The sequence below is a fragment of the Mesoplodon mirus genome, assembly GCF_964341445.2.
Source record: "Mesoplodon mirus genome assembly, chromosome: 11".
NCBI classification, from domain to species: domain Eukaryota; kingdom Metazoa; phylum Chordata; class Mammalia; order Artiodactyla; family Ziphiidae; genus Mesoplodon; species Mesoplodon mirus.
The window spans coordinates 39,809,192-39,832,228 of NC_138987.1; the positions used below are offsets into that span (position 1 = coordinate 39,809,192).

At 49.2% G+C, this 23,037-nt stretch overlaps 1 protein-coding gene across 9 annotated transcripts in view; it reads right to left on the minus strand.

The window, feature by feature from the left end:
* The window catches only part of TTLL1 (TTL family tubulin polyglutamylase complex subunit L1), a 37,787-nt gene extending 18,946 nt beyond the window's left edge, over positions 1-18,841 (minus strand). The window contains exons 1-4 of one of the 9 annotated variants that reach the window (XM_082635156.1): positions 18,787-18,841; positions 15,162-15,193; positions 9,380-9,454; positions 6,008-6,124 (exon numbers count right to left, since the gene is read on the minus strand). In XM_082635156.1, the coding sequence (XP_082491282.1) occupies positions 6,008-6,120 (113 nt within the window). In that variant the 5' untranslated portion in view covers positions 6,121-6,124; positions 9,380-9,454; positions 15,162-15,193; positions 18,787-18,841. Of the gene's footprint in view, positions 1-6,007; positions 6,125-9,379; positions 9,577-10,014; positions 10,106-15,161; positions 15,194-16,742; positions 16,861-18,786 lie in introns of those variants that run through there. The other 8 variants (XM_082635152.1, XM_082635151.1, XM_082635155.1 and 5 more) reach the window with 8 other exon arrangements.
* Between the last annotated feature and the right edge of the window lie 4,196 nt (positions 18,842-23,037).

A 23,037-nucleotide genomic window follows, 5' to 3' on the forward strand; every position in this document is an offset into this window, starting at 1 on the left:
TCTCCGCCCTGATTGGTTGTACTCTCTGGCACACAGTAGATGCTCAATGAATGTTTATCAGTTAATGATAACATTGATTTTGATACCAAACTAATGAAAGTCAGACTCTGAAGTCAGGAAACTCATTGACTAGATATCTGCACCCAAAGTCAGGAAGGACAGGGACCCCCTAAACCCAAAACCCCAGGGACTTCCCTGGTGGTCCAGTGGTTAAGAGTCCGTGCTTCAACTGCAAGGGGTGCAGGTTCCGTCCCTGGTCAGGAACTAAGATCCCGCATGTCACGTGGCAAACCCAAAAAATTAGAAACAAAAAAAAAACAGGGGTCATTTAAGGACCCTCAGTTGGCATGTGATATTCTTGGAGAGACCCCTGACAGGCCAGCTAAACTGCAAAGCCCCCAGTGAAATGAGAGTTGAAAGAGAAATGGATTCCTTCTCATCCTCTAAGAAAGCCAGTCTCCCTGCTACATCTGTCTGACTTCCCTAGCCCCACCAGAGAAGCAGGAAGGATGGAAGGGCTGGCACCCACAAGGGAGTCCTGGAGTCACAAGACAAGGCAAGGTCCTCTCTGTACTCCCTGCCCCCAACCCGCCCCCTTCTCATAGCACCAACCAGAGGGTTTCTTTTGATTCCATAATCGTTAGAACAAAAGGATTAAAAAAAAAAACACTTTTTATTATGGGAAAGCTCAAACACACAAAGAAGTATAGAGAAAAGTGTAACAGAACCCCGTAATCCAGCTTCAACAGTCACCACGAGGCCAGTCTTGCTTTGCCTGTACCTCACAGCGCTGGCTTATTTTGAGGCACTTCCCAGATACCATATCATTTCATCCAAAATATTCCTGTTAGAATCTCTAACAGTTAAGGACTCCTTTTTATATTATATGATATCCTATTTTATACTGTTATCACAACTAAAAAAAAAAAAGGAGTGCAGCCAGTTCCTTTTTTTTTTTTTTTTTTGCCTGCACCACGCAGCTTTCAGGATCTTAGTTCCCAAACCAGGGATCGAACCTGCGCCCCATGCAGTGGAAGCGCACAGTCTTAACCACTGGACCGCCAGGGAAATCCCAGGAGCAGTAATTCCTAAATATCATCAAATATTACTCAGTGTTCAAATCTCCCCAGTTGTCTGATAAATTTTTTTTTACAACTTTTGCAAATAAGGGCCAGGCCTTCTGATTAGTTGTTCTTTCTCTCACACATCTCTTTAAATCTATACATTCTCCCCCACCCCTCCTTAATTTTTTTCTAGGCAATTTATTTGTTGAAGACACCGAGTATCTGTTCTGTAGGGGTTCTCACAGCTTCCTTATTTATCATGCTCCCCAGGGCCCTGTACTTCCTGTAAGTTGGGAGTCAGACCTAGAGGTCTGATGAGCTGCAGGCTGATGGGGGCAGAGCTGCGTCCCGGGGTGGCATCCAGCCGGAGAGCCTCTCCCTTCGGGATGTCAGTGACTAATCAGCTGCACCGCCCAAGAGAAACAGAATGTGACCCACAGCTGAGTCACATAGTGAATTTTCTAGTAGTCACATTAAAACAAAAGTTAAAGGGGGACTTCCCTGGTGGCACAGTGGTTGGCAATCTGCCTGCCAATGCAGGGGACACGGGTTCGAGCCCTGGTCCAGGAAGATCCCACATGCCGCGGAGCAACTAAGCCCATGCGCCACAACTACTGAGCCCGTGTGCCACAACTACTGAAGCCCGTGCACCTAGAGCCCGTGCTCCGCAACAAGAGAAGCCACCACAATGAGAAGACTGCGCACTGCAACGAAAAGTAGCCCCCACTTGCCACAATTAGAGAAAGCCCGTGTGCAGCAACGAAGACCCAACGCAGCCAAAAAAAAAAAAAACGTTAAAGAGGTGAAAGTAATTTTAATGTATCTTATTTAACCTAATATATCCAAAATATTATCATTTCAACATATTACCAACATAAAAATCTGTGATGAGGAATTTTACATTTGCTTCTTCGTGCTAAAACAGGAGCATACATCACACTCTGGCACATACACCTCTGTCTGGACCAGCCACACTTAAGTGTCCTATTGTCCTGTGGTCAGCGGCCTCTGTCCTGCACAGGTGTCGATCCTTATGTCATGAGGGGTTGCAAAATGGTGCAATTCTCTTTTTGCATTCCTCCTTCATTTATTGGCAGGAATATTTCTACAAGGAGAAACTTCCCTTCGTCAACAATTTAGATAACCCATGAATGGTTCCTCCAGGGAAGACTGAGTAAGTGTGTGATTCTTTCCCTTTACCAGTTTTCAAAATAGTGAGCTGGTTCCCTACCACCTGCAGAGGTGTGATGAGCTGTGTTCTGGGAACCTATCACTGCAAAACGAATTACCCAACATTAGCTACTTCAGACAACCACCATTTTATGATACCTCGAGGTTCTGTGGGTCAAGAATGTGGGTAGGGCTCCGCTGAGTGCTCTGACCCACGCAGCACTGAGGTCGCTGGGTGGGATTCAGCCGGCTGGTCTGGGGGCCCCGAGAAGGCTTCTTCCACATATGGCACCTTGGCAGGCACGGCTGGAAGGTGGGCGCAGCTGCAACTTCTCCAGCACGACAGTCCCGGGACGGTCAGGCTTCTCATGTGGCAGTTCGGGGCTCCCGCAGGGGGTTCCCACACAGGAGGAGGAAGCTGCTGGTTTCTTAAGGCCTGGATCACACTGACTGCATCCCACTGGCCAAAGCAGTCACAGAGCCCACCCAAGGTCAGGAGGAGGGGAACGAAGACCCCATCTGCAGAGGGAAGTGGTGTCAAAAACGTTGTGGCCATTTTAATGTGCCACAAATTACGTGGGGTTTTGTTCTGTTTCAGTTCTTTTGGGGGGCATTTTTATGAACTCATAGATTCAAACATGATTCTTGAGTTTCAGTCTGCTGTAATTATTCTTACGGAAGCTCTAGTTGTCCCTATTTTGGGCAGAAGGAACTCTGCAAGTTGTCTCCTGAGTTTTATTAACCTGAATCCAGCAGGCCTCGACGACGTCCTCGCTTTCCCTTAAGACAAGCTATTCTGAGCTCACCTTGTACAATTCTTCCTGAGGCCCAGCATCAGGCATTTCTCCAAGGAACAAAGGACCCTTCGTTATAAATAAATGTTCACCTACTGTGTAGCCAGATTGTAAAAAGGGTCCCAATTGTGCACCCCTCAACTCCCATCAGGAGGTAAAATATATTTCCCCTTGAACTGGGGCTGACCTAATGCCTTTCTTTGGCCAAAAAGGAGGGCAGAAGTGATGGTGTGCCATTTCTGAGACTAGCCCCGAAAGGCCTTGAGAGCTGCCACCTCCCTCTTGGGCCCCCGACATCACCACAAGCCCAGGCTAAGCCGGTTGGAGGGATGTGAGAGATTTGTGGAGAGAAGCCCCTGTCGTCCTAGCCAAGGGCATCCTAGACCAGCCAAGCCTCAGATGACCCGCCAGGTGACAGCAGATGTGTGAGTGAGCCCCGGCAGGAACAGTGAAGTCCTTCCAGACCAAAAGAACCGCTCAGCCAAACCCACAAACTCATGTGCAGCAAAAAATGGTTGTTGCTTCAAGTCCCTAAGTTTGTGGTGTTTGTTACTCACCGTCAGTTTGGCAATGGATAACCCATACACCCCCTCCAGGAGAGCCAGTGTTTACCTGTTTCACACTCCTTCTACTTCCTGCCCATATGCAAGCTGTTTTTGCATAGTTGTTATCAGAATACAAATACAATTGCGTAATATGTTTTTCTTCATACTTACTGTTATTCAGTTTCCCAAACTGCTTTATAATCATCATAATTATTTCAATGGCTGTACCGTAATCCACTTGGTTAATCTATTCACCTTTCCCCAACCAGTTAATGTTTAGTTGTTTCCAATATTCTTCCCTAACCAATTTTTAAGACCCGACAGGACACTTAGTGCTTAAAGCACGAGCTCTCAAGATATCTCAAATATCCAAACTTATCATACTGTTTAGCTCTTTTCTTCTCTCTGTCATTCTCTTGTTGGTTAAAAAGAGCTCCAAAACGCTTCTCGGCATGAAGAAGCAAGCACTCAAATCCCCCCCGCCCCCATCCCTGGCATGTGACCAGCTGCCCAGAGAAGCCGAAAGAACGTGCTGAGTTCTGCTGGGCCCCACAGCACTGGGCAGGGGGACACCAAACAGCAAGTACAAAATACTGTCCTGTTCAGCCTTCTTTTCAGAGCTCCCATGAAACAGAGCTCTGGATAAAGGATTTCACTTTACCTATGAGAAGAAAGAACGTAAACTTGACACTTAACCATACACAGGCACTGAACTACTCCATAAACGCCCTCCCTCTCTGCAGTCCACACTCCTGAAGGGAAATTAGGTTGCAGTTTGTTTGTTTGTTTGTTTATTGGCCATGCTGCCTGGCTTGTGGGATCTTAGTTTCCCAACCAGGGATCGAACCCAGGCCCTCGGCAGTGAACGCGCGGAGTCCAACCACTGAACCGCCAGGGAGTTCCCAGGTTGCAGTTTAAAGGGCAGGTGACTTCACTGCTGCCAGGAGCAAAGCTAGGGTCACCTCTCCATCCACCGCTGCAGCTGGAGGCTGCGTGCTGCCTACTCTGTGCCCAGGCCCAGCCAGGCTCCAGGGATGCTGAGATAAGCCAGGCCAGGTCCTCATTCTCCAGGGGTTCACAGTGTCGCTGGAAGAGGGGACAGGTTGGGAAATCACAAATCACGGCACTCAGCACGTGCTGCCACGGCACCTGAATAGAGCAGCCTGGGAGGGCGCGAGAGGCAGAGGTGGCTTCCAGGGCAGGTGTGCTGGTGCACAAAGGACAGTGACAGCACGTGCTGATGCGGCGCCCGCCATGCGCCAGGCACTGCCCCGAGTTCTGTGCTTCACTGCTTCCTTGAAACCTCAAACAACAGTATTTGCAGAGAGAGGCCAAGTCCTCTGCTAACAGCCACACAGACGGCAGTGGAGGAGCCAGGGCTGAAGCCACACATGGCTCTGGCTCCAGGATCTGGACATCTAACCCCTGGATGCACTGCGTCTCCAAATGGGGGGCTGAGGAGGCATAGAAAGCATAGCACGTACACAGATGGAAAAGAAAGACAGTTTCAGCAGTGGGTCAACAGGGGAAAACGTGCAGCCTGCTGCACTGGCGGGGACTAGGGGCGTAGCGGGGAAGAGAAGTGGCTGAGAGAAGCCGAGTAACATCTCTCAAGGTGGCGGCAGGGAGAGTGAGTCTGGGGCGGGGGGATGTACAGGGTGACAAAGCCCCTGCCGACCCCGACGTGTGCCCCCACTCACCCCCGTCCCCTCAAAGTTTCACTGCAGTGCTCTGGACCCAGGAGCTGCACAGGGTCGGCGAAGTATTTGGCTGAGGAACCCAGCAGGGATGTGGAGGCCACCCCGAGGGAGGGAGCAGACCAGGCCTGGACCAAGGAGGACACAGGACCTCACCCTGAGGAAGTGAGAGGTGGGGAGAGGAGTCTAGGAAGACTCCAAGCTCCTGGCTAGGTGGGTACCACCCGGGACTCAGGGCCCACACACTGCTTTTCTAGCCTAACTCGCCTTTCTGTGGTTTCTCAGTCAGTCCAGCCGGCACCCTCTTGGCCTAATGAGAGGGAGGTGAAAGGAAGCACTGAGCCCTCCCCACAGCCCTCCCCACCCCACCCCACAGGATGCTGACCTCCCTAGCGCACCCCGAGGTGCCAGGCAACCGGGCACCACTGTGACCAGCACGAACTGGAGGCGGGTGGGGCTCTGGTTTCTCACCCAAATTCCCACTGCCGTGTAACCACACTCAGCCGTGCTGAGACATCCTGGGACTTTCTGATAACCAGGAGCGTGGACACTCCACCACGTATACTAACCCAGGGCCTCCTCCCTGCACGCACGAAGGGCCCGGGACGAGAAAAGTGTAAGGGGAGGCGGCACGATGGCGCGGAGGCGCCTGTACAGGACAGTCCGTGCGCCGGCATGGGATTAACCACGCTGATAAACGGGCTCTGGAAGACAACCAAACCCCGGTTTACACTTACCAGTAAAAATTCCAGTCCTCGTTTTCTGTCACTTGGACCCATCCTCTCTTTTCAAAGTTATTTATCAGCACCGACTTCTCGATATCAGTGACCCATTTCACTTTTCCTGCCATAATCCTGGAAGAGAGCACCTTATCGGAGCCATGATACTTAACAACTCACATCCCTCCGCCCAAAGGAGTCCTCTACACAAGGTGAGCAGACGTCCCCCACCCCCAGCTCAGTCCTCCCCACAGTGGCTCTCAGCCAGGGCAGGTCACCCCCTGGGGGACATCTGGCAACGCCTGGAGGCACTTGCTTGTCAGGACTGGGGGTGAGGGATGCTTCTGGCATCTTGTGAGCAGAGGCCAGGGATGCTGCTCAACACCCTCCGACATACAGGATGCCCCACCCCAGCCCCCGCCAACAAAGCATCCAGCCCCGAAGGCCAGTTGTGCTGAGACTGAGAATCCTGGTTAAGTGGGAAATAAAGGCAACACACGCTGCATGGCAGCTGTGACTGGAGCCACAAGGAGAGGCACGAGGACAGGCGCCGCTGTGAGAGCGGAGGCAGCTGGGAAGGCGGCCCTGAGCGGGGACCCTGGAGCTGACTTCTGACGGGTGGGTGGGAGTACTCACCCTGTCTGGGCACCCCCCATCCCCTCAAGTTCTGCCTATCTCCCTGCTGCTTCCCGATTCGCTACACCAATTCGCTCTCTTTAACTGTGGGTGATCTTTTTTTTTTTTTTTAATATTTATCTATTTGTTTATTTATTTTGGCTGTGCCGGGTCTCAGTTGCAGCACGCGGGATCTTTTTAGTTGCAGCATGTATGCGGGATCGAGTTCCCCGACCAGGGATCGAACCCGGGCCCCCTGCATTGGGAGCACGGAGTCTTACCCACCGGACCACCAGGGAAGTCCCTAACTGTGGGGGATATTAAGTGTTTGTCTGACCACATCAATCCCAGTGAACAAGCAACGTGGCTCTCACTGTACTTAAAATACACAGCCCCCTGGCCCTCACCTGCTTTTCCAGGTACATCTTGTGCCACCTTCTTCCTCACCCGCTGTTCCTGCCACACTGGACTTCTCTGCCCACCTCCTCTTCTACCTCAGGACCTTGGCACATGCTCTGCCTGCAGCACTCCACCCTGCTCTGCCTTGCCAAGCTACCGCCCACTCGTCTGCCAGCATAAGTGAATGTCACTTCCTCCACAAAGCCTGACTCTCCAGACCAGCTACGCGGCCCCTTGGCACCCTGCAGTTCTGTCCTTGCTAGAGGGCAGGAGCTGGCTTTCTTTGTCACTGCTTTGTGCCCAGGGCCTGGCACCGTGCCTGGCATGCAGCAAATGATCACTTCAGAGAGAATGAGTGACTCTGGTCACAGGCCTGTCAGTACCACCATGTGACTTTGAGAAAGTTTCTGGACTTGTTTCCTCCTTTGAATTCTGGTTTTCAAACTGCTGGGGCAGCCCAGGATTCCAGGCTCCCAGCCCAGCTCCGACCAGAGAAGGCTGCATTTGTTACACTTCTGTGTACCTCTTCACAGAAGGTGAAGGGCTTTCAGGAAGAAGGGCTTCTGTGAAAAACTGGGCTTGAAAGCCAGGGGACCTGATTAGCCTCGAGGGCCTTTTATGAAAGGAGGCACCTCCCCCATGGACTTGTAATAGCTTCACATTTGGGGCAACGTAACAGGGCAGAAAAGGCATAGGACGTAGAGATGGGGACCCAGGTATGTGTTGCCTGGGAGAGGAAAGGAGAAGACACTCTCAGGATAGAATCCACCAGGCTGAGCTTGGGGTGCTTCCACCCAGCGTCAGCCCACCCCCTCCTCGCGCTGCCCAGCAAGGCGGGTAGTGTCCTCGAGGCGGGACTGTGGTCAAGCATAGGCCCCGGAGCTTGGGTTTGAGGCCCAGCTCCAGCACTCACTAGCTGTGTGACTTTGGGCAAGTTACTTAACCTCTCTGAACTTGTTTCCCCCTCTGTAAAATGGGGATAACAACAGTATCTACCCATGTCATAGGTTGGAGTGAGAAGTAAATGTGTGAACACATGTAAAGCACCGAGAACGGTGCCTGGCATGTAAGGAAGCACTCAGGGAGCATCTCATACGATTGTCATCATCCCCGGTTTTCAGATGAGGAAGCTGAGCCTCAAAGGTTAAGAGCCTGGGTAAGAACAGACCAAAGGAACTGAGGGTGGCTTGAGCCAAACCTAGGGTGACCCTACTCTAAACCTCTTTCCACGCAGCCCATCCCTTCCCTCTGTGAACTTGGCCTTCATCAGGATGATGGCAACACCCACAGGGCCAAAGTGAGGAATAAATGGAACTGCTCTCTGTAAACTCCACGTGCCACATGACAGCCACATCAGGTTGCTAACCGATCGGTCATGACCCACATGCAGGTCAGCAGCCACCACACGGAGATGATGGCAGAAGCACCACAGAAGCCGAGTCCCTGTGTGCCGGTAACTCATGTCTGTACCAGAGCAAACCCCGCACGCCTCACACCCCCTTGCACTGTCCAGGCCGACTGCTGAGGGGAGTTTACTTTTTCACCACGGGTGATTTGCACATACTGCGTTTGTTACAAATTGAAGGTTTGTGGCAACCCTGCATTGAGCAAGTCTGTTGGCACCATTTTTCCAACAGTATTTGCTCACTTCGTGTCTCTGTGTCACAATATTCTTGTAAGATTTCACACTTTTTCATTATTATATATGTGCTACGGTGATCTAGTGATCTTTGGTGTTACTACTATAACTCACTGAAGGTGCAGGTGATGGTTACCATTTTAATTAATTAATTTATTTATTTTATGGTTACCATTTTTTAGCAATAAAGTATTTAGTTAAGGCAAGTACCTCTTTTAGACAAGTTGCTAACGCCCAATACAGTCTGCAGTACAGTGTAAAGATAACTTTTAAATCCAGTGGGAAACCAAAAAACTCACGTGACTTGCCTTCTTGCGATAATTCGCTTCACTGCGGTGGTCTGGACTGGAATCTGCAGTTATCTCTGAGGTCGGCCTGTATTTGATTTCAGTCTGAACAGCCCTGCATCCCTGACCAATCCTGCTCGTACTCTGCCCCCTAGAGTCCAACTGCAGACACAGGATTTCGGTGAGAATCACTCCCAAGCCAGGCAGCGCCTACACCACAACCCACACCCTGCACTTCAAAGGCCAGTCTCACTGGGCGACCTCACTCCTGCCACAACTCCCACAACTCCACAACTTCTGGAGATGACGCAGAAGTAAGAGCAACAACACAGAATAACGATAAAGGCCGTACTTTATATGTGTGCTGCGCTTCAGTCATAAAATAGCGTGAAAATGCTTCCAAGGGTACAATCCTAAACCCAATAAGGCCGATGGGGCAAATGTTCTCACCTTCACTTTACTGAGCAGGAAATGGAGCCTCCGAGAAGGGTAGGTTTCCTCTCGGCCCCCTGCACCCTCCACCTGCTGTGTGGACAAGTGGTCACCAAGGAAAACATCTCAGCCTGGACCTACCATAGGTACTTATGGAGCCAACGGGAATGTCCAATTTCTCTTCAGTTTCACCAAATTTTGACTCAGATTCTTACCTAAAATAAAATACACAAATGATTGGCACAAAAACAGACATATGGATCAATGGAATAGAATAGAGAGCCCAGGGACCTCCCTGGTGGCGCAGTGGTTAAGAATCTGCCTGACAGTGCAGGGGACACGGGTTCGAGCCCTGATCCGGGAAGAGCCCACATGCCGCAGAGCAACTAAGCCTGTGCGCCACGACTACTGAGCCTGCGCCCTAGAGCCCGCGAGCAACAACTACTGAAGCCCGTGTGCCTAGAGCCCATGCTCCGCAACAAGAGAAGCCACCACAGTGAGAAGCCTGTGCACTGCAACGAAGAGTAGCCCCCGCTCGCCGCAACTAGAGAAAAGCCCATGTGCAACAACGAAGACCCAACGCAGCCAAAAATAAAAAAGTAAATGTATTTAAAAAAAAAAAGATTAGAGAGTCCAGAAATAAACCCACATACCTATGGTCAATTAATCTTTGACAAAGGAGGCAAGGATATACAATGGAGAAGACAGTCTCTTCAGCAAGTGGTGTTGAGAAAGCTGGACAGCCTCATGAAAATCACTGAGGTTAGAACACACCCTCACACCATACACAAAAATAAACTCAAAACAGCTTTAAAGACTTAAATATAAGACATGACACCAAAAAACTCCTAGAAGAGAACATAGGCAAAACATTCTATGACATAAATTGTACCAGTTTTCTTAGGTCAGTCTCCCAAGGCAATAGAAATAAAAGCAAGAATAAACAAATGGGGGCTTCCCTGGTGGCGCAGTGGTTGAGAGTCCGCCTGCTGATGCAGGGGACACGGGTTTGTGCCCCGGTCCAGGAAGATCCCACATGCCGCGGAGCGCTAAGCCCATGAGCCATGGCCACTGGGCCTGCGCGCCCGGAGCCTGTGCTCCGCAACGGGAGAGGCCACAACAGTGAGAGGCCCACGTACCGCAAAAAAAAAAAAAAAAAAAAAAAAGAATAAAAAAATGGGACCTAATCAAACATAAGCTTTTACACAGCAGAGGAAACCATAAACAAAATGAAAAGACAACCTATGGACTGGGAGAAAATGTTTGCAAATGATGCAACTGACAAATGCTTAATTTCCAAAATATACAAAGAGCTCATACAAGTCAATAACAACAACAACAAAAAACCAACCCAGTCAAAAAATGGGCAGAAGGGCTTCACTGGTGGCGCAGTGGTTGAGAGTCCGCCTGCCAATGCAGCGGACACGGGTTCGTGCCCTGATCCGGGAAGATCCCACATGCTGCGGAGCAGCTGGTCCCGTGAGCTATGGCTGCTGGGCCTGCGCGTCCGGAGCCTGTGCTCCACAACGGGAGAGGCCACGGCAGTGAGAGGCCCGCGTACCGCAAAAAAACAAAGAAACAAACAAACCAAAAAATGGGCAGAAGACCTAAATAGACATTTCCCCAAAGAAGACATACAGATGGCCAACAGGCACAAGAAAAGATGCTCATCATTGCTAATTACTAGAGAAATGCAAATCAAAACTACAATGAGGTAACACCTCACACCAGTCAGAATGGCCATCATCAAAAAGTCTACAAATAACAAGTGCTGGAGAGGGTGTGGAGAAAAGGGAACCCTCCTACACTGTTGGTGGGAATGTAAATTGGTGCAGCCACTATGGAAAACAGTATGGCGGTTCCTCAAAAAACTAAAAACAGAGTTGCCATATGGTCCTGCAATCCTACTCCTGGGCATATATCTGGAGAAAACTAATATAATTTGAAAAGACACATGTACCCCAATGTTCATAGCAGCACTATTTACAATAGCCAAGACATGGAAACAACTTAAATATGTATCAACAGATAAATGGATAAGGAAGATGTGGTATGTATATACAATGGAACATTACTCAGCCATAAAAAAGAATGAAATAACGCCATTTGCAGCAGCATGGATGGACCTAGAGATTATTATACTAAGCGAAGTAAGTCAGAAAGAGAAAGACAGATATCATACAATATCACTTATATGCGGAATCTAAAATATGACACAAATGAACATATCTACGAAACAGAAACAGACTCACAGACATAGAGAACAGACTTGTGGTTGCCAAGGGAGAGGGGGTAGGGTAGGGAAGGATTGGGAGTTTGGGATTAGCAGATGCTAACTACTATATATAGAATGGATAAACAACAAGGTCCTACTGTATAGCACAGGGAACTAAATATATTCAGTATCCTGTGATAAACCATACTAGAAATAAATATGAAAAAGAATATATGCATGTATAACTGAAACACTGCTGTACAGCAGAATTTAACACAACATCGTAAATCAACTATACTTCAGTAAAAATTTTTTTAAATTAGGGGAACTGCCCTGGTGGTCCAGTGGTTAAGAATCCACCTTCCAAGGCAGGGGATGCAGGTTTTTTTTTTTTTTTTTTTTTTTTTTTTTTTTTTTTTTGCGGTACACGGGCCTCTCACCGCTGTGGCCTCTCCCGTTGCGGAGCACAGGCTCCGGATGCGCAGGCCCAGCGGCCATGGCTCACGGGCCCAGCCGCTCCGCGGCACATGGGATCCTCCCAGACCGGGGCACGAACCCGTATCCCCTGCATCGGCAGGCGGACTCTCAACCACTGCGCCACCAGGGAGGCCCGGGGATGCAGGTTTGATCCCTGGTCGGGGAACTAAGATCCACATGCCGTGGGGCAACTAAGCCCGCGTGCTGCAACTACTAAGCCCGCGTGCTGCAACTACTGAGCTTGTGCGCCTCAACTAGAGAGGCCGTGTGCCGCAAACTACAGAGCCCATGCGCCGCAAAGAAGAGCCCACATGCTACAACTAAGACCCAATGCAGCCAAAAATAAATTAAAAAGAAAAAAAAAATTAGGGACTTCCCTGGCAGTCCAGTGGTTAAGACTCCACGCTTCCAATGCAGGGGGCACAGGTTTGACCCCTGGTTGGAGAACTAAGATCCCACATGCCGTGCAGCACAGCCAAAAAATTAAAAATTAGAAAAAACATTAATACACAGACGAAATGTACACAGCACAAGATCAAGAGGTGTTCTAACAGTTTATGAATGTAGCCAAATGGTAACTAACCAGAATATTCAGTGGATGGCGTCTTCTGTTTAAGTGCCCAACGGAGGATGCCTTGGGTTCCTCTCTTGTCGTGATAAGTACTTCTGAATTAGTTACTTATTGGCTCCCGCTGACCTTCCCAAGCTGCCAGGCCACCCCTTCACTTCACACAGCCCTTGCTCTGGCTGAACGCACCCCCCTGTGGTGCTCCGTGCTCACCCGCGAACCTGTGCCCACGCTGTCCCTCCATCCGAACGCCTCTCTCCACCACTCTTTATCCAGCTCCATCAACCACGTGGGGCACAGTTCAAAGGCCACTTCCCCCAGGGGGCCATTCTCATTACCTTCACTGGAATTAGTGTTTCCCTCCTCGGGACCCCCTGCAGACCCTTCCTGCCATCCTTGCTGGCACTCAGAACTTCCCAACTTGCATTTCAGTTCTTTATGTACATTCCTGCCATAAACGTGTGAGGCGAGGGACTCTCGTAGTCACCGGTTTCCCTCTCAACCCACTGATTCTAGATTTAAAGGGGAGCATTTGCAGCGAACCCTACAGTCCATCTGCCTGACCCCATTATCTCCAGCCCTTCAGCACATGAGACGCAAACAATGACTCCTTGCTATGTGAGTGACTGATGGACAAGTCCCCAAGGCTGGGTCCTTGGAACCTGACTCATCGCTTCCCTGGGAATGTTATGGGTTGAACTGTGCCCCTGAAAAGATACATTGAACTCCTAACCCGGGTACCTGTAAACATGACCTTATTTGGTCAAAGTAGGGTCTTTGCAGTTAAGATGAGGTCATTCGGGTCAGCCTTAATCCAATGACAGGTACTCTTATGAGATAGAAAGCTGGACACAGACACACAGGCAGGGAACGCCTTGTGAAGACACAAGGATGGACACACAGACAGAGGGAAGGCAGCCATGTGCAGAGGGAGGCAGAGATCGGAGGTAATGCTGCAACAAGCCAAGAAATGCCTGGGGCTCCCAGAAACTGGAAGCCACAAGGAACCCTCCCTTAGAATCTTCAGAGAGAGCACGGCTCTGCCAACACCTTGATTTCAGGCTTCTGGCCTCACTGCGCCACCCAGTTTGGGGCACTTTGATACCGCAGACCTAGGAAACTAATACAAGAGACAACCATCCTAAACACTAGGGAAAAACGAAGAATAAGAAATTTACACCCATAAGGAGGTTTACATATATATATTTGGGGAACAGAGCACAGTAAAGTGCTGAGCAAGAAGACAAGAGAGGGCCTCCCTGGTGGCGCAGTGGTTGAGAGTCCGCCTGCCGATGCAGGGGATACGGGTTCGTGCCCCGGTCTGGGAGGATCCCATATGCCGCGGAGCGGCTGGGCCCGTGAGCCATGGCCGCTGAGCCTGTGCGTCCGGAGCCTGTGCTCCGCAACGGGAGAGGCCACAACAGTGAGAGGCCCGCGTACAGCAAAAAAAAAAAAAAAAAAAAGAAGACAAGAGAGTCATTTACGGTTAAAAAAGGAAAAAATGAAGTAGGGCCACCTCTCCTTTAAAAGAACCTCTTTTCAGAAATGCACCAAATCAATGTGGAAACCACCACTGAGAGCAGATGAAAAGGCAGCCTTGGGAAGAGCCAAAGGAGGGACGGCAGTTCCCTCCACACCCGAGGCTTAGAGACCCAGTTCGCTTAGAGACGCGTCTGAGCCATGGAGCCGCTGCGGATCCTGGCATGTCCTCTCCAGGCCTCAGCCTCCCCAGTGAAATAAATGGGAAAGAACTGATTCACTCTGTTACAAAGCAGAAACTACCACACCATTGTAAAGCAATTACACTCCAATAAAAATGTTAAAAAAAAAAAAAAAAAAGAAAGTGACAGCTCCTGGGCTGTGCTGCTGGGATTACCAAAAGGTCAGGTGGGCGTGGACCTGGCACACAGCAGGTTCTCCGAACAGTCAGCTGAGTGTGAAACGAGTGCATCAGGCAGAAAGAGCTTCACCCTGAAGCCTCCCCTGATTCGGCTCCACACGCGCCCCCTTTCCAGCTCCTCCTCCTGGCGGGCTTGCTGGGCCCCGCCCTCACACAGTAAGTGAGTACATATTTCTATCATCGCTGAAACAACAGCTACCACTTCCCGAACACCAGGACACGTCAGGCCCCGGGCTGGGCGGTGTGTGTAGATCCTTCTCTACTGGGTACATGGTTACGGCTCACCTGAGGCTGGCAGGCAGGTACTCTCCCCACTTACAGATAGGAATGTGGGGCTTGGAAAGCAAGAGGCAGAGCAGAGACTGCTGCCATGGCAACCTGCACAGTCTCCCTCCCACACGGGGTGTCAACCGTCATTACATGCATCCCCCTTGTCAGGCGTCATCGACCCCACAGGGCAGGGGGTGGGTCCCCCAGCACCCAGCCAGGGTCAGGCACAATGAGGGGGCTCAGGTATCATCTGTAGAACAGACTAAGGAACCAGCTGGCTAATCCCCACATTACGGAAGCCAGGGCTGACGTCTTCCCAACCCTAGGAAATACTAAGCCTTATCTATTTATCAGGTAAATAGATAAATACCTGATGTCAGATTGTTTTCCTGTGGCTTCCTCCTAAAAGAAAAAAGAAAAAACTGGAATTAGCGGTATTATGTGATGAACTTCACACGTTACCTCTCTATTGGTTCATATGAACTGACGCCTCAGAATTTTAAGCCACGGGGTCAGCTGCTTTCAAAACTGAGCATCGAGGGGCTTCCCTGGTGGCGCAGTGGTTGAGAGTCTGCCTGCCGATGCAGGGGACACGGGTTCGTGCCCCAGTCCGGGAGGATCCCACATGCCGCGGAGCGGCTGGGCCCGTGAGCCACGGCCGCTGAGCCTGCGCGTCCGGAGCTTGTGCTCCGCAACGGGAGAGGCCACAACAGTGAGAGGCCCGCGTACCGCAAAAAACAAAAACAAACAAAAAAAAAAACTAAGCATCGTAAAAACCTAATCAGGAAAAGCAGAGAGTGATGTGCTGGTCCTCATGCTGCTCACAGCTTGAAGTCAGAGTGGGCTGTCACTACCTGAGGTATGTCAGCCTCGGAAAGCCATCCTAAAACCAGACAGTTGCTGGTTATTTCCAGAACACCATGGGTCCCACTCCTGGGGCAAGTGGGCAGGATCTTCACAAGCTTGAGAACAGGTTTCCGCCGGGACATCCCTGGGCGTCCGGGCCACCGATAGTGTAGTTTCTCATCCATTCACTGGGCACCGACAGCCACTCCGTGCCAGGCGGGTGATGGGAGATGGAAAGACACCGGGGACCAGGTGCTCCTGGACAGTCCTGATCCAGGGAAGGCAAGAGACGCGTTCAACCAGCGGCAGCCCCGGCGGCAAAGTGCTTTAACAACCTAACAAAATCCAACCTCAGTCCTGGGGAGGAAGTAACCATCAGTCCAGTCCAGCAGCAAATCATGCCCGCTCCACCCCCAGAAAATTCCAGATCCATCTGTGTCTCTCCCCCGCATCCCCACAATCCAGGCCACAACTGGTTTCCTTGGTCCCATTCTCACCCCGCTGCAACACATTCCCCACCCAGCAGCAGACCAATCTTTTCAGACACAAAGCAAATCTTGTCACTCCTCTCATAAGCCTGCAGCGGCTTCCCACTGCACTGAGAATAAACCTAGCAGTCCACCCATGGCCTGCAAGGCTGGCCCAGCGTGACCCGGGACCCCCATGCCTCTCGGGCCTTGTCTCCCAGCGCCCTTCCCACCTGTCTTCCCTCTCCAGGCCCCAGCCTCTTTCAGGTCCCCACACCCGCCAAGCGGCATCCAGTCTTAAGGCTTTGCTCTTCCCCCACATCTGGCACTTTCTCCAAGGTCAGCTCCTCAGACTGGCCTTCCCAATCTCAATCCTCCCCCTTTACAGAGCTGTCACTTTACTTCTCCGTGGTGCTCACATTCTACACAGTTGTTTAGTCGGTGCCAACTCAAAGCATGGTCCGCGGACCAGCAGCATCCGCATCACAACCTGGAGCTCATTAGAAATACAAATCTTCCAGCTCCCCCCATGCACACACAAGAGTGTACACATTCAGACTCTTTGCGAGCAGGGCCCAGGAATCTGTGTCTTAACAAGCTCTCAGGCGATTCTTATGCAAGCGCAAGTTTGAAAAGACCTGGTCTGTGAGACTTCCCTGGTGGTCCAGTGGGTACGACTCCATGCTCCCAATGCAGGGGGCCCGGGTTCGATCCCTGGTCAGAGAACTAGATCCCGCATGCCTGCCGCAACTAAGAAGTCCGTATGCTGCAACAAAGATCCTGTGTGCTGCATGCAACGAAGACCTGGTGCAGCCAAAAATAAATAAATAATAATTTAATTTAATTTAATTTCCCTTTTTAAAAAAGGGACTTCCCTGGCGGCGCAGTGGTTAAGAATCTGCCTGCCAATGCAAGGGACACGGGTTCGAGCCCTCGTCCAGGAAGATCCCACATGCCATGGAGCAACTAAGTCCGTGCGCCACAACTACTGAGCCTGTGCTCTAGAGCCCACGAGCCACAACTATGGGGCCCATGCACCACAGCTACTGAAGCCTGCATGCCTAGAGCCTGTGCTCTGCAACAAGAGAAGCCACCGCGATGAGATGCCCGCGCACCTCAGCGAAGAGTAGCCCCCACTCACCGCAACTAGAGCAAGCTTGCACGCAGTAACAAAGACCCAACGCAGCCAAAAATAAATTAAAAAAAAAAAAAAAAAGACCTGGTCTAGTTCATGTATTTGGTTCCTTGGTGACTATCTGTCTGACACAGATATGTCACATTGTGAGCAGCAGTGCTGCTCCACTTGATATCCTGCTGAATCCCCAGCACCCAGAACAGTGTCTAGCAATAGCAGGCTCTCAACCAATATGTGATGAATCAAGAAAAATAAAGCCGTGAATTCCCTCCACACACACAATCAAACAAGCACTGTTTGTGCCAAGCAGTGAAGTAGGCGCAGCCCAGCCCTACAGGGGCTGTAAGTCCCAAGGGGGAGACCCAGGAAACAATCACCCATAAACACCTCCACAGCTTTACCCTGGTGAGAAATAGGAGGCCAGGAGTTTAGCTGATTTCCGTTGAGCGAGGGAACATCTTGGGAAATCTCTGCGCCTACAACCCCAGGAGGACAGAACTCTGCCAAGAGGCCTTTTACCTCCTGGAGTTACGACTACTCCCAGACAAAAGTCAGAACAACCTCTGAGGAGAAACAGCGGGGGGCAGGGGGCTCACCCTCACGGGAGTCACTTCACTCTTCTGGGTCCAGCCATCGGAAAATGGGAGCAGTCTCTGCCCTCATCCCCCTACCCCAGACACTTTGATCACTATCAGTTTCAATAAAGTCCCAGCTAGGCCAGGATCCTAGGACACTTGCATTCTTTTCCAGCTAGTTAAGTCTTTTTTGAAAAGGCAAAAAGAATCATCTTTACATAAAGTAAAAATATAAATGACGACTTCACATCAGTGCCGTGCAGCATTCGGTCGCAGCTGTGTTGCCCTGTCCGTCTCCTCACCCCCATGCTCCACGTACCTGTTTACCAGTGCCTGTAACTCCCTGAGTGCAGAGCAGGGCCAATCTTTTTATACTGCCACAACCCAGCACCCAAATGTGTTCATTAAATATTTCCTGAACAAAGAACCGCTTTGCAAACAAACCTCCAAATGGCTTACAACGACCAGATACTTTTAGGTCTAGAATGAATCCCCTGTAATGCCACAGCTACTCTAGGGGTGTATGACTACCACCACCCCACCCCCTCTAATGATGGGAAAATAGTCCCCCACAGACAGGTGAGCAGGGCGGGGAACACATCTCCTGTCTCCTGTCCAGAGCTCTAGCCACAGGTACACCGCGCCCTGCAAGATGCCAATAGGAACAATACAGATTGCAAATGAATGAAAAAGCCTAGGAACAATGAAATTCTGCGATAACCAAGAAGAAGAAGAATGCAATTACAAGGATCGAGCGGCACAAGTTAAATCATAGGAACGCGGAGGAGGAAGAGGGGCACAGTGGTCAGCGCAGGCTTCCCGGGGAACGCGAGTCCAGCGAGCAGCGTCTAAACCGCACCTTCGCGGCCCCGTAGACCAGCGCCCACAATCGTTCGCGCATGCGCACTCGCCCACTCAGCACAGCCACACCCTCGGTCCCCGGAGGCGGCGGCCTCAGCGGCGGGGCCTCACCTGTAGGCGCACAGCGCGGAGGAGCGCCCAAAAGCGCGGAGCACAGCGGCCCCGCCTCCAACCCCACTCGGCTCTCAGAGGAGGACGCGGACCGCTACCTGGCGCGGACCGGATCTACTTCCGGGGCGGCGCCCTGGCAACCGAAGACGCGGCCTTGCCAGAGCCACGACTGCTTCCGGGGTGAGACTTTCCCTGCCGGTCTCTACACCCCTATCCCGGTGGCCCGCTACGCCTGGCGCTGAGATCCTATGAGGAGTCAGCCGTCCACCCCCGGGAGCTTTGCAACCTTCAGGGCCCAGAAATGAGGTTGCGAGGGGTCGGGATCGAGCCTGATAGTGGGAGGTAGAGCGGTATGATGCCTGGGGCCCTGGGTCCAGTCGGCTCTTTATCCCCTCTGCTGCTCAGCTTCAGTATCTGTAAAACTAGGACTGTTCATAGCACCTCCCTCGTAGGGTTTGTTGTAAGGATAACAAGTTGTGCTCAGCAACTAGTAATCAATAAATGGCCTACTCAAAGGTAACCTCATTGGTGAAGTGTTCCCTGAGCGTGGGACAGGTTTAGTTCCTCAAACTAGATTTTTAAAACGCCTTCTGTTAGGAAGAGGCAGCCTAGCCTAGTGAGAAATCTAAAACTGAAGCCAGGGGAATTCCCTGGCGGTCCAGTGGTTAGGACTCCACGGTTTCACTGCCGAGGGCGCGGGGTTCAGTCACTGCCTGGGGAATTAAGATGCCACAAGCTGCACGCGCGTGGCCAAAAAAACCAGAAAAACAAGCCAGGCCTAGATTGAATCCTCGCTTCAAAATCTACTAGCTTTGTGGCTTTTGGCAGGTCACTGTCACTTCTCTTGCCTCAGTTTCTTGTCTGTAAATGGAACAACAGCACCTATATTGAAGGGTTGTTGGGAAGATTATTAAAAAAAAAATGGCACAAATACTAATTGCTCAAATACTTGTTGAATTAATACAAAATAAAAGAGCACGTACCCCAGACATCTGTCAGCCATGAAAGTGTACTTGAAGGCAGCATAAAAGAAGAGAAACAGAATTTACATCCCTGCTCTGTTACATTCTAGGTGTCTGGGCACGGGAAAATCCCAGCCTTTTTTTTTTTTTTTTAATTAATTAATTAATTTATTAATTTATTTATTTATTTATTTATGGCTGCATTTGGTCTTTGTTACTGTGCGTGGGCCTTCTCCAGTTGCAGCGAGCGGGGGCCCTCTTCACTGCAGTGCACAGGCTTATCACTGCGGTGGCTTCCCCTGTTGTTGCGGAGCATGGGCTCCAGGCGCGTGGGCCTCAGTAGTTGTGGCACATGGGCTCAGTAGTTGTGGCGCAGAGGCCCAGCTACTCCACTGCATGTGGGATCCTCTGGACTGGGGCTCGAATCCACGTCCCATGCATTGGCAGGCGGATTCCTAACCACTGTGCCACCAGGGAAGCCTCCAGCCTCTTAATTACATTTTTTTCATGGAGAAATGGGAATAATGATCTCCATCTCTCAAGGGTGCAAAAGTGTTTAAATTCCTAGGTGAATAGCACCTAGGAAGATGTTTAACATGTCTTACCATGTCCTGCCCCTGTGCAGAGTACATGCCACTCCAAACAGCGTCACCAGCAGCCAAAATACCAGAAGGCTTAGGTGCAGGCAGTGGGAGGAGACCAACAGCACAAGAGCAAATAGTAGGAAAAGTTCTAGCCAATGTGAAGAATTAACTGGGAGCTAGCTAGTCCCAGGAGAAAGACAGGAAACTAAGAATCTCAATGCTAATCTAATCATGTAAATCTAGTTAAAAAGTCTTTAAGGACTTTCCATTGCCATCAAGGTAACATCCAGACTCCTTAATATGTTATTAGTTTTAATGTAGTTAAAATCTGTTAACCTTTTTCCTGTATAGTATCTCAGTTTCCTGTTGGGCCTAGAAAGATCCATCTTCACAAGTCGTAAAAACATAACTTATAAGAGGCCAAAAATACAATCAACTAAGTTAAATGATAAACTGAAAATGTGTCCATCATCTGACAAAGCATTAGTTAATATCCACAATATACAAAGAGTTTGCACAAATCAATAAGAAAAAATAAAAAAATTGGCAGAAGAGATGGAACCACAAATTCCAGAGAAGAAGGATAAAGATGGTAAGTAAAAATATGAAAATATGCCCAAGTCACTAAAAATTAAGGATATTAAAATGTTTAATGAGGTATTTTTTACTGACAAAATTGGCAAAAATTTAAGATATAGTTACAACGAATGTTAGAAAGGATATGGGAAAAAAGCACTCACATCCACTACTAATAGAAGTGAATATTAGCATAGCTTTTAGAAGGCTGGCAATTTGGCAATATTCATGAGACTTTTAATACATGTTTAATTGTATACTCTTTAACCTATAAATTCCCGTTTTAGGAGATTATTCTATAGAAATTCTCTCACAGGTAAACAAAGATGTGTACAATAGCATTTAAAGCAGTATTATTTCTAATAATTAAAAATTGGAAAAAATATAAATGTTTTTTAGCAGAAGTCTTATTGGCTAAATTAAAGTTCATCAATTTAATGAAATAGTATTTACCTATTAAAGGTATAAAGTGGATCTACGTGTGCTGACCTGGAAACATATACATAATATATTAAATGAAAAGTGCAAATTATACAACTTTGTATAGTATGATTTTAAAAATCATTAATATGTATATGCATTAAATATAATTTAAGAGGCATAAAAAAAAGCCTGAAAAAAGATATGCAGTTACTGTTAAGAGTCATTCTCTTCAGGAGTTGGAATAGAAAGTACTTTCTCTTCTTATAGCCTATATATTTTTTAATTAATTAATTAATTTATTTGTTTTTTGTGGTACGCGGGCCTCTCACTGTTGTGGCCTCTCCCGTTGCGGAGCACAGGCTCCGGACGCACAGGCTCAGCGGCCATGGCTCACGGGCCCAGCTGCTCCGCGGCATGTGGGATCTTCCCGGACCGGGGCACGAACCCGTGTCCCCTGCATTGGCAGGCGGACTCTCAACCACTGCGCCACCAGGAAAGCCCCTATATTTTTTACTGTCTGAATTTTTTAGTAGCACAAAAGTATTATTTTTTAATTTTTTAAATCTTCAATAAAATAAAGTTAAAAAACAAACTTTTGGGACTTCCATGGTGGTCAGTGGTTAAGAATCTGCCTTCCACTGCAGGGGATGCAGGTTCAATCCCTGGTCGGGGAACTACGATCCTACATGCTGAGGGGCAACTAAGCCTGTGCACCACAACTAGTGAGCCCACATGCTCTGGAGCCCATGCACCACAACTAGAGGGAAGCCTGTGTTTCAATGAAGAGCCCACCTGCCTCAACTAAGATAAAAATAAATAATAAATTAATAAATAATAAAAATAAAAATAAATATTTTTAAAATTTTTAAAAATAAAATAAAAAACAAACCTTTTTCCATTTTGAACCAGCGGACTGAACATCTTTTCACACCCCAAAATCTCACTGAAAAGGCAGAAGAAGAAATAGAAAAATACAATAGAAGATTAACTATCCAGGAATCTGAATACCAAAAACATCCAAATAAAGGACTTTCTCTAAAAGGTTTTGTTTTAAGATCATCTGTTTCTGGGAATTCCCTGGTGGTCCAGTGGTTAGGACTCGGTGCTTTCACTGCTGGGGCCGGGTTTCCATCCCTGGTTGGGGAGCTAAGATCCCACAGGCCCTGAGGCACAGCCAAAAAAAAAAATCATCTGTTCCTAAATCATGCCTTTGTGGCTATTGAGGATTTGTTTGTCATGCTGCATTATCACTGGTGTTCTTAGCGCCACCAGGCAGGCAAGAGGGATTGCTCATATGGGGCAGTCCCATCTTCCTCACATGGGGAGAAGGACTCAGGCACAAGGGGAGATGTCACCTGGGGGTATCACAGCACAAGTTATGGCAGATCCCAGTTTATACGTTTTGAAGGATAACCATTGTATAAAGTACTGAACTGCAACTGTGCAAATATATGTTGGTTGTTAAATTCTTTTCAAAGACATGTTTCCCTTTTGGTGTTAAGGTAGTTGAACTACAGAAATAGTCTTAATCCACTTTCTAGATTTGGTTTTCTGCATAAGTGATCATCTGCTAGAAATCCATGACATAGTTGGAAGACTAAGAGAAATACTCCCAATAGACAAAACAGTGAGGAATTCCTGGAAGATGAGATAAGAACAGATAAATGGGCAACTCCAATAAAAATGAGGACAAATGCTCCCCACCA